The sequence below is a fragment of the Equus caballus genome, chromosome 1 (assembly GCF_041296265.1).
Source record: "Equus caballus isolate H_3958 breed thoroughbred chromosome 1, TB-T2T, whole genome shotgun sequence".
Taxonomy (NCBI): domain Eukaryota; kingdom Metazoa; phylum Chordata; class Mammalia; order Perissodactyla; family Equidae; genus Equus; species Equus caballus.
Window position 1 is genome coordinate 134,536,905 of NC_091684.1, and position 11,316 is coordinate 134,548,220.

Genomic DNA, 11,316 nt, shown 5'->3' on the forward strand with positions numbered 1-11,316 from the left:
AAACTGCAATTGAGAATGCCCACATAGGCCCACAGCGACTACCTCTGTGCTTCACAACCAAAGACATTTCTGGCATTAAGGGCAAAAAAGAGCTTTCATAATATCCTCTCTCCTAGCAAGGGCCCTACCTGCAATGAAACAGAGCTGTTACCCATCTTAATTTCAGTGGGGCCAATTTACGCAAAGGTTGAATAAATCCTGGGGTCAATGAGAGCTGTATTGTATTAGGAAAATAGAAGCCATTCAGTATATTTCAGGTAAGAAGGACTTAGTATAAGAATTAAGGGCTTAACCGTTGGAAGAACTGGGGAAACAAAGGTCAGAGAAGTTCCCACAGGAGGTCGAGAACGCCAACACAGATCTCAGCCAAAAGTTCCAGAGTTCTCAAGAGCTTGCCTGGAAGCTACTGCAATTCTAAAGAACATCGATGTGAAATCTCCATCTTCCCACTCATCTGGCTGCAACTGCCTACAGAGAATAATGTCTTCTCATTTACCTTCCAAATCTCATGTGAGTGCCTTTCTTCCATTAGCAAACCATAGGGGAAGGGGATCCTGGGAAATGTACTTCCTGGCATCTCTGCAATAAAGACAAGACCTTAGAAGACGAGATGGTATTGATGCAGGGTCGACAGCAGATAATCCAATTTATGTACCTCCTCTAATTCTCCAAGACTTCCTCTGGAGATCCCAAACTGTCTCTTTCCCAATGTAGAATTGCTATGCTCACGCACCCCAGACACCAGACTGTGTGCCTTTGCTGTCTTATGTTCTGTAGGATAAATATGCAGGACCTATCGTTATATTTCAACCATGTTTCTTGCTAAAGTGCTTTTGCTCAGGCTTTCTATATATAGGCCTTTAAACCTTATGGATAAAACTTTTGATAGGGAATTGGATAGTATAATGGACATTGAATGACTCAAATAACTGAGGCAAGCTTTTAAAAGATCAAGAGTCTCAAGTAGTTCCAATGCTTAAATGGGAGGGGCTTAAGCTGGGCAGTATTTGCCATACGCTTTCCTCTCTGGGTACCAGTTTAGCTATTGTCATTTCCAGAGCAGAGTGTCCTGAACCATCCTTCCTCCACCAAGGCAGGATGTCTGTCAGCTAGGAGAATTCATACACAGGCCAAAGAGGAGGGAACGCCTAGGATTTCACAGATTTCTCACATGATCTTTTCTTGCTTGACTTCAAGCATCTCTTCTTTGAAGACAGAAAATGCAACGGTGGGCCGGCCCAGTGGCACAGTGGTTAAGTTCGCACGTTCCACCTCTCAGTGGCCCAGAGTTCGCCGGTTCAAATCCCAGGTGTGGATGTGGCACTGCTTGGCACACCATGCTGTGGTAGGCATCCCACATATAAAGTAGAGGAAGATGGGCACGGATGTCAGCTCAGGGCCAGGCTTCCTCAGCAAAAAAAGAAGAGGACTGGCAGTAGTTAGCTCAGGGCTAACGTTCCTCAAAAAGAAAAAAAATGCAACAGAATTGTTTAGCTGATTCCAGAGGTGGAGGGGGCATGGGGTAGAGGCAGTGCCAGAGTTAAGTAGAGTCGCAACAAGGTTTGAGTCTTAGACAAGCCTCAGTTTTTTCATTTATAAATGGAGATGATTTGTCCCTCCCCCAGAGTTAATCAGGATTAAATAACAATGCGCATTCAGCACTCACTTCACTGCCTGGTATATAAGGTGCCTGATATATGTTAACTTTTTTGATTATTATTATATTCTAGGTCTTCTGGGTCTATCTTTGAAAAGGATGAGATTTCTGAGCTTCATCTTTCCGTAAGGAATTAAGAAGTGATGGAGATTCCCCTTCTCAAAAAGTGCCTGTAACTGCCCTGTGTTGAGTTGGCTGGTGCCCACGTTTGCTTATGGAGGGGTGAGGAAGGATAAGGAAGAGGAAAATTGAGAGAAGCTGTGGGATGGTGGGAGGTCATCTAGAGAGAAGCTGGGTTGTTGAATCCTGTGGGAGAGTTTTCACTGGGCTTGAATTCATTGCACATGAACTCTGACTCAGAGAGAAGCTGGATGGAACGTAAGACCCTGTGTTCATTCCTTTAATGTCCTCAGAGAGAGATCCTTGGCCACATTTGTTTTCCTGTTTGTGTTTTTTCACTTTTTCATTGAAGTCTAACAATACAGTAAAGTGCACAAATCTTAAATACACAGCTCAATTAATTTTTATGAATGTGTAAGTTTATGAAACCACCGTCTAGATCAAAATAAAGAATATTTCTAGCACACCAGAAGGCTCCTTTGGGCCTCTTCCCAATCACCCCACCTCCTACCCCAGAGGTAACTACTATTCCAACTTTGTCTTGCCTGTTCTTGAACTTTGTGTAAGCAGAACTTGTGTCTGGCTTCTTTTATTCAACTTTTATGTCTGTGAAATTTATCCATGTTGTCCCATGTATTAGTAGTTGATTCTTTTTCACTGCTGTTTTCCATTATATGACTACCACAATTAATCCATTCTACTGTCAATGTGCAGTTTGGGGCTATTATGAATAAAGCTGCTATGAATATTCTTATGATATCTTTTGATGTGCATTTCTGCTAGGTACGCATACCTACAAGTGAAATTGCTGGGTCACAGGGCGGGCAAACATTTAGCTTCAGGAGATTGTTTTCCAAAGTGGGTGTACCCATTTTCCTTCCACCTTCATTAGGTTTTGAACATATCACAAAGGAGCTTCTCCATGGGAGTGTTCCCTATGGTCTTGCGGAAAAAGAGGAGTTCAACACGTTCGGAAGTGATAAACCTCAAAGACGAGAGGAGAAGGAGCAATTTCCCAAACCTGAACAGGAGAGAGGACTCCATCAGTTTTATTATCAGCATCGAAGCATGAGCCCTGGGGGCAGTGTCGTCCCAAGAAAGGCAAAGGGGGGAGGATAGGAGAGATGAGAGGTACCCATGGCAAGTAAGGAGGAATTTCGAGGAAAGGCCCCATTCACTACCAGAGTTGCCACCACCCACCCCTGACTCCTTGTCGCCCACTCCAGTTTGTTTAGTTGAGGAGCACAGTGAAACGGGTGAATAAATATTATGCGTAAAGATTATAAAGTGAGAAGTTATATTATATATATGAATATATTATTAATCAATATATGATTATTATGATAGTTATATTATTAATACTATACATATTTGAAAAGGAATACAAATTCCCCTCTGTAAGAAACTTATGATACTACAGTAGCTGTTAGTGAAAATGTTGTGAAGTTGAAGCATAGTTTTTGTGGCTGAGATTATCATCCAGGATAAAAATAAATACAGTTTTAAATAAGAACCATTTGCCAAGGCAGGGGTCCCCACTGCAGAGAAGGTGGGTGGTGAAGGCCCAAGGGAGATAGATGGGGGCATGAGAACTTCCTTGGGTAGGAGACCTGACAGCTGGGGTCAATGCTCAACATCAATGAGGCCACTCCAAAGTGGGGCAGCTTCATGCTCAACTTCCAGCATAGAGGAATATGGGAAGCCTCCCCCACTCCCAACTATCTGCTGAACTCGCTCTGCCAACCCAAGGGCTTGCTTTCTCTTGTGAGCGCCATGTGAGTGGCACTGAGCATCGTACGCCGTCCCCTGTGTCTTCCCCTCTTCTGTTTTTCTGATCTAAGCAATGTCTGGAAGAAGTAACTATACAGTCAAGTAGAGAAATTGTTTGTCAAACCACAGGAATTGATCCACTAGTGAGTCTGAAATTCAATATAGTGGGTCACAACCAGGCTTTTTAAAAAAAACTAAAATAGAATTATCAGAGTAAATTATACAAAGTAAGGGCAAGTATTATTTGGTGGAACTTTGCTTTGGTGACTGTGTGTATTGGGTTATGATGGAAATTGTATTCCTTCTTGGTATTGCAGTTTTTAAAAACTGAAATACGCTGACTTGGAGAACCCCAAATCACTCTCTCAACACTCAGTTCTTCCTGTAGTTGGTATTGAACTGCTATAGAAATCTTAATCAGGATTTTGAAATTTGACACAAAACCAATATGCCCAAACATCCCTGGGAGCTGATCCCAACATAAACTTGGCCTAGGAGGGCTACTGGTGTCTGGTGTCCGTGATGACCATTTTTGGGATGCTGTGTCAAGCCTTAGGAACAGTTGTTCTCCCTAAGCTCATAAGGAGCAGAAATCTTTCTGTGAAACATGGTATATTCCTCCTATACTTTGGCTCTTCTTAAAGGGAAATTACCTCTTCTTATGTTCGTTTCTCAGATGAGAGATGATTCGAGGGTGCCCATGATAGCTTACTTCTCAGAGAGAACTGCTGAGAACCCCAAGAGAATTCAGATGGTATGTTCTAAAATAGCCAATAGATGCCTGGAGGCCAAGTGGCCCAATCTCGCTGAGGGTCCACTGTATCTGCTGGTGCTGGGCCAAGCTGAGCAGTCCCAGAGCACTGGCTCCTCTCCCCAGCCTCCCCCCAGCCACACTGTCCCTGTGGCTACTGTCCCCCAAACCCAGCCTGGGCTGGGCTATTGTCCACACACGGCTTATGCAAGTGCATCCCTGTGAGATGTCCCTCTGCCCCTCCAACAGACCTTGTTATGTTCCCTCAAAACTCTCTCTTCCTCCTGACTTTTCTTTTTATTTCTTCACTATCTCTTCTCCCAAATAGCTCCTTTTCCCTTGTTCCTTACATCCACCCAAGTGCCAAATGTGACCCATTTCAACTTCTGGAGGCTTTTGCATCTCTCCTCTCCTTTCCACTCCCTATAGCCACTCCCAGAGAGCAGAACTCCGTGGTCTCCCCTGGATGACAGGAGTATCTGCTTCCCTCCTGGGTTGTATACTCTGTGCTCACTGCCACGCCAGTCTGCATGAAGTCCAGCTCTATGTACAACACCCACCTGCTCAAAAAGCTGCAGTAGCTCTCCTCTTCCCAGCAAATCAGATATGGCCTTTGGCTGTCATTCAAAGTCCTAAACAGCCTGGTCCCAGAGGCCATTCTGTCTTAATCTCCCACCTTCTCACTGGCAGCAATCAGTTGCACCTTGCAAACCGGGCTCCTATCCTAAGAACACATCCAGATTTGCCTGTCTCTCTCTCTCTCCCCCGCTTTGTAAATGATGACTTCTCTTCTTTTAGAGCCTATCCTTCTTTCCAGGTCCAGCCCTGCCTCCACAAAGTCCCTTGCAGTTCTGCTTTACAGCCCCCACTTTACAGCCCCCAATGGGCCTCTGTCTCCTTCGGATACATGCAACCCTCAATATCTGACTAGGGTGGTTCTCATCTTCTGTGTGGTCACTGTGCCGGGCATCCCTGGAAGGCAACAAGTTTGTCTTACACACATTTTTGTCCCTACTCCTGCAGCCTGGCACTGTGCCTGGCACACAGTAGTTGTTGGCTATATGCCAGTTGAACTGAGTCCCTTGTGTCATGTAATCAGTGCAGTCCTGAGATGGTGTCAGAGAGGTGGGCAGGGGTGTGAAGAGGTGAAGGGATAGATGGGCAGGTAGACATGTGCTCAGGTTACCTCACAGGCTGGCTAGGGTGGTGGGCCTTGCTGTGCTGGCTCAGCATCACTTGGGACTGGTCCTGCAAGGCCTCCACGTGCTCAGGATCCTTCAGGCCCCGTGTTTCTGGAGAAAAGCAGCAGCAATGAGCTCCTCTCCCAGCCTGCCTTGCCCCCTCAGATAGCCAGGGCCCTCAGGAGGGGTGAACCCAGCCCTGTACCTCTCTCCTCCTGCCCCCCAGGGAAGACGACTGCAATCCTCTTGTTCTATATGGGGTGATGGAGGGAAAGTGAGAGGCAGAAGGAAGGCCCTGGAATTCCCATTCTTCATCCCCAGCCACTTTTCTCTAAGGCTTGGGCAAAGACTCAGGTACCTGGTTTGAAGAGGACAAGGGCCTTCATGCAGGCAAACTCTGTGGGGTCCACCGCCAATGCCCGGAACCGTGAGATGGTTTCCTGCAGGATACGAGTCTCTGCACTGGCCAGGGCCAGGCGGCCCTGGGAGCTGCCGGCAGCAGAGGCCTCCGGCGGGGCCAGCAGTGGGCAGCTATCCAGAGGCAGAGACCACTGTATGGCTCCAAGGAGGAAGAGTTCACTCCACGCCTCTTCCAGCAGGATCACCTGTGCCCAGAGAGTGGGTGAGTGTGATGACTGATATACAGTTCCTCTGGCTCAGCCTGGCAACTCTGCCCTCTCCTCGGGTACCCTAAGAAAGGAAGAGCTGGTCCTGGATGCCCAGAACATTCTCCTGACCTCTGCTTGACATCAGCTAGGGACCCAGAGCTCTGGGATTTGGCACCATCTGACCCAGCTGTCTAGGCTTCAAGACACTCTATGGGTTCCACCCAGAGCTGCAACTGGAACATTTAGGAAAGCCTAGAGCCCTGAGAAGTTGGGCAGCCTTGGGGACACTCCCCATGAGCATCCTAAGGTGAGTGTACTCAGCAGACTTGGCCTGACTTCTGAGCTGCTCCATCCAAACCACGGCTTAAGGGCTCAGACCCTCAGCCAGGCTCTTTTCCTGGGTTTATCATGACAGGTCTGCTTGCCCATGAGAAACCCAGAGGGGTGTCCTAGAGGTGAAGAGGTTGGACTGAAACTCAAGCCCTGAAGTCAGAGGCATTTGTGCTCCAAGGGAGCCCAGAGTCATCTGCTCATGCTGTTCAGGGTATGCAGCCACCCTGTCAGGTACAGAGCATCTGTAGGACCAGAAGGTTTGTTTAGAAGGAAAGAAGACCCAGGGAGCCATAGGCACTGACTTCAAATCCGTGGTCCCTGTGTGAACCTGGCTATCATCATTCCCAAGGTGCACACCCCGACCATCATCGCTGCCCAGAGATGTGAGCACCCTCAGTAATCACATCCCTGAGAGATGTACCCCTAACCATCACTGACTCAGAGACATGTGCGTCCCCAACCATCACCATCCCCAAGTGGCATGCACCTCCAATCATCACCTGCACAGGGCTGTATGTGCCCCTAATTCGGCTGACTCACATGGGCCACCTGACAGGTGTACCTGATCCCTGAAGGGCAGGTTGGAGAACACAGGCAGGTTCTTGGCCCACTTGACAGCCATGAAGAGGAGGCGAGCTGACGTCTCATGGATGCTGTCCAGGGCACAGGGGGAGGAAGAGGAGTAGGGGGACGAGGGGAACTCAGGGTCATTGCTGGTGACATCAATATTCTCATCAGCTGTTGGAGAAGAAGGTTGTGACTTCAGTCCCTACTCTGCAGCAGGTGGCAGGGAGTGCCCAGGGACTCAGGTGTGGGGATAAAGGCTGGGAGCTGTGGCCCCACCGTGACCTGGAAACTCAGCCGTCTTCCCACTTACCATCCTCTGGCTCCAGCTTAGCACAGGTTTCAGCTGTTATAAGGCTGGCCATGAAGTGGTGGTGCCCAGGAGGTGTGAGGGCCCCAGGCCCCAGGGCTCTGGCTGCAGAAACAGGCATGGGGCCCCGTGGGCTGGGCCCTGCCGGGGCTGGGGAAGCCACCAGAGGCTCCAGCCGGGGCCCGGTGTCTGACTCCATGCCATCCAGGCGGACCTGGGCCATGCTTCGTGGCTGGCGCTCATTCTGCACAGCTGGGGAGGCAGGAAGGGTAAAGAAACACCACCAGTCATGCAACCCCTTCTCTTCTGTCACCCCTCTCCAAGTTGGCTCCCTGACTCACCGTCCTGGTTCATGCCTGCCTGCAAGCACTTCTTCAGCCGGCAGGCCTGGCACTGGTTCCGGTGGGCCTTGTCCACCGGGCACATCCCTGCCCCCACCTGGCACCTGCAGGAGGAGGGGAGCCCCAGGTGTCAGTGTCCTGCCCAGGCCCTGGATCTGGGGTTTCGGACATGTTTGCCCTTGCTCCTTCTCCCCTGAACAACCTCCATCCCTCCCAGGGACCCGCAGGGGCAGCAGGCTGGGGGACTCTTCCAGTTGGGGGTCTCACCCACCCCCACCTTCCTCACCTGTAGATGAGCCGCCGCCTCACGCTCCTCTTGAAGAAGCCACTGCAGCCATTGCAGGCGTAGATGCCGTAGTGCTTCCCGCTGCTGCTGTCTCCACATACGCGGCATTGCAGGGAGGGGCCCAAGCCTAAGGGGCAGGGGCTGAGTGGAGGCTGGCCGGGCAGGGCCGCGTGCCCCTCCCACCTCCTCAGGGACCCCGTCCACCCCTCATTCCCTTTCCCCTGTCCTCAGGTTCCTGGCCAGCCGCATTTAAACAACCCATGCCTTTCTCATCTGGAAAAGTGTCTCCCTTCTGCATCTCCCAACACCCCACCCAGCTTCTGCCCCCTCGCCTCCCTCTATGGTCAATTTTCAACAAGACTAGACTCTGCTTTCACTTCCCCACCTCTCATTTCCCCCTCTGCAGGTGGCTTCAGGCTCCATCTTCCCACAAAAACATTCTTGGCAACACCACTAGGGACCTCTGCTGCCAAACCCTAAGGGTGCTTCTCTCTTCTTTCCTTCCCCGTCAGCTCAGCTGTCCTGACCCCCATGTTTCTAGGATTCTGGGTTTGCCAGAAGGTTCCCTCACACTTGCCCCCAGCCCTTGGGGCTGGGCCTGAGTTGCTCTGACTTCTTTCATGGTCCCTGCAAACCCCCAGCTCACAGTCTACTCCCCAAGGGCCCAGACCTTATCTCCAGGAAAGCCATACCTGTCGGCTCCTCCCCCACGCCCCATCTGCCTGGAGACTCCTTCCTGGAGGCAGCCACAGCCACTGGCACAGCTGCAGCCATGTTGGAGCTCATCCGTGCTGTTGGCCTAGTGCTGGCCTGTCCCGGGGCAGCCTTCGCCTTCCTGCCTGAGGGAGGCCTCCGGATCACTGAGCCAGGCCCAGCCTCTGCCTCCCTCTCTCTCTGTCTCTCTGTGCCCGTCTCTCTTCTGTCTCCGCTTCTTCCGCTCCCTGGCCCTGGCAGTCTCCCTCTGTCTTTGTCTCTTTCCTCCGTCTTTCCTCTCTGTCCTCCTGCCTCTGGTCCTCTCTGTCAGAACTCAGGGACTGCCCCAACTTCCCCTCACAGCAGCAGCTCTGGCTGGAGGAGATTTCTCCCAGGGCAGCGCTGAATACAGCTTATGATCCTCTTAATCTTTACTGTCTCCACAGGGGATCAACCAGCCACACCTGCAACATTACCAAGGTGCCCCCAGGAGCCGGTCAGTCCTGCTGCCTGCCAACCAGTCTCTGGCTGCTCAGTGAATGTCCCCAGGTCCCTTCTGCCGTGTGGTCTCAAGCTGTTTGCCGCTTAAGGCCAAATCTTGAAGGGAGGTATGGACTCCACTTTCCCCAGGACTTTAATCTTTCCAAGCTCCTAGGCATGCATCTGGGGACAAATGTGTGTGACTGAGGTGTGTGTGCATCTGTGTGTGGCTCTGCGCATGTGGTGCTCACTGAGGGTCCTGGGTAGGTAGGTCCAGCTCTCTGCCCCAGTGGTTCTTGCCCAATGCCTTGATAACGGACTACTTAGGGCCCAGAATTTGAGGGTTCTTGCTCCCTGGAAGGCTCGCAGTTCCCAGATGCCCAGCACAGAGGCAGCTCCCATCACATGTAGGAATGGGTCCAATGCAGGGTCTGAGGCTGGCCTGGAGGTGGTGAGGCCTGGGGCCCAATGTGAAGGGTCTCCTCCAGGCCTGTGAGGTGGCAGAAGAGGAGCTGGCAGGTGTTTTTCACCTACCTGGGGAGCTGGGCCTGTAGGGCGGGAGGGTTTGAGGACACAGCCCTGGAGTCTGGCTATGGGATCTCAGGCAGCCTCCCTCCTTTGCCTGACTTGACCTCACAGTCCTAGGCAGGACGGTCCCTCAGCAGTCCCCAGACTCAGTCTTCCCAGTGATGGTTCTGAAGGGAGGAGGCGGAAGGAAGAGTCTGTGCCTCCTTGGACCAAGACCCCGGCCCCAGAGGGAGGGTGGGGAGAGGCGAGACAGACCCAAGTTCAAACCCTTGCTCCCTCACAGGCCAGCCATGCATCCCTGAGCAAGTGATTTTACCTGTCTGAGCTCAGTTTCTTCGTCTGTAAAAGGGATGACCAAAGTCCCTGTCTTGTAGTGTAGTCAGGAAACTCAGTAAGATGATCACAAAGTCTGTTAGTGACTGGTACTCAGAGCAGAATAAACAATGGGCTGCTAGTCTTATTCCTTCCCAGGGTTACTGAGAAGATCACAGAGCAATCTGCAGTAGCCTCTCCTTTCCCTGCTCCTCTGCCCCCACAACCACTCCCACCCCGGGTGCACGATGAAGCAGAGAGCCCATGTTGGTCTGGAGGGGACCACCCATCCTCAGCAGACCTGGGTTCACCTCTGGAGTGAGCCTGGGGCAGGGCTTTGCTCTACCTTAGAGCCCAAGGGTGAGAGCGGACAGGGTGAAGCTTCTGGGAGGATCGTGGAGTTAAGGGGAGAGAGCCGGTAGGGCAGGGCCCTTATCTAAGCGGGGTTAACCCTCACTGTGACAGAGAAGCACTATTGAGGATTTGGAAAGTCAGCTTGAGGGGCTTTGCAGGCTAATCTGCTTTCTGGGGCCTCAGAAGATCGAGGCCACTGGGCTAAGACCCCTTACCCGACCTCGTCTGCCTCTGTCCTCACCCTCCGGAGAGGCAGCCCCTCAGGACCCTCCACTGCAGGGTCTCCAGCTCCTCCTAACCGTGGAATTTGATTGACTGGTCCCTCCTTCCCAAAGCTCGTCTCTCCCGCTTCTCCTGGAACTGTCTTGACCATCTTCCACCCCTCTCTTAACTTGTCATCCCTCAGGGTGCCCCGGAGGTCACCCCAGCAGACCCTCTCCTTGGACAGTCTTGCACACATTCACAGCTTCGGTGACCACTTCACACCAGGCTCCTGCCTGGGTCTCTGCCCCGAGCTTCCACCCATAGGTCCACCTGGAGTTCTGGTGTAGGGACCAACTCCACACACCCCGAACAACCCATCCCCAACTGGTCTGCACAGGATGGTCACTGAAGCCTAGGACTGAAGGATGGCCTGGAGCACGTGTGTGGGGAGGAAAGTCCCTAAAGCTGAGTTGAGAGCCTCTAATCCTGGAGGCCTGGGCCAAGGAAGAGCAGCTGGCAAAGGAGCTGAGAGGGACAGCTAGGATAGCGCGTGCCACGGGAGGGAGGGAAGGGCGGGATACAAGGAGGGAGGCATCAGCCAGGTCAAGTGTCTTATGAGGTCATTTGTAGCACCAAAAAGAGGAATGAGAAAGCAAACAAGAAGAGTGCTTACACCAATACTTTCAATATCATATCTGCACCTCACACTAACCCAGAGAGGAGCGGTCATTATTAGCCTTAACTCACAGATGAGGAAACTGAGTCTCAGAGAGGTTAAGCAATTTGCTTCAGGCCACAGAGCTACGGCATGGTGGGAGGAGGCT

The 11,316-nt window shown here is 51.5% G+C and overlaps 1 protein-coding gene across 1 annotated transcript; it reads right to left on the reverse strand.

The window, feature by feature from the left end:
* Positions 1 to 1,368: 1,368 nt before the first annotated feature.
* NR2E3 (nuclear receptor subfamily 2 group E member 3) lies at positions 1,369 to 8,920 on the reverse strand. The gene is made up of 8 exons (XM_005603320.3): positions 8,614 to 8,920; positions 7,922 to 8,048; positions 7,636 to 7,739; positions 7,298 to 7,546; positions 6,983 to 7,158; positions 5,838 to 6,084; positions 5,485 to 5,590; positions 1,369 to 2,798 (listed from the first exon to the last, which is right to left on the reverse strand). Exons 1-8 carry the CDS (start codon positions 8,705 to 8,707, stop codon positions 2,666 to 2,668), a joined length of 1,236 nt encoding a protein of 411 aa, XP_005603377.1. The 5' UTR covers positions 8,708 to 8,920; the 3' UTR covers positions 1,369 to 2,665.
* Between the last annotated feature and the right edge of the window lie 2,396 nt (positions 8,921 to 11,316).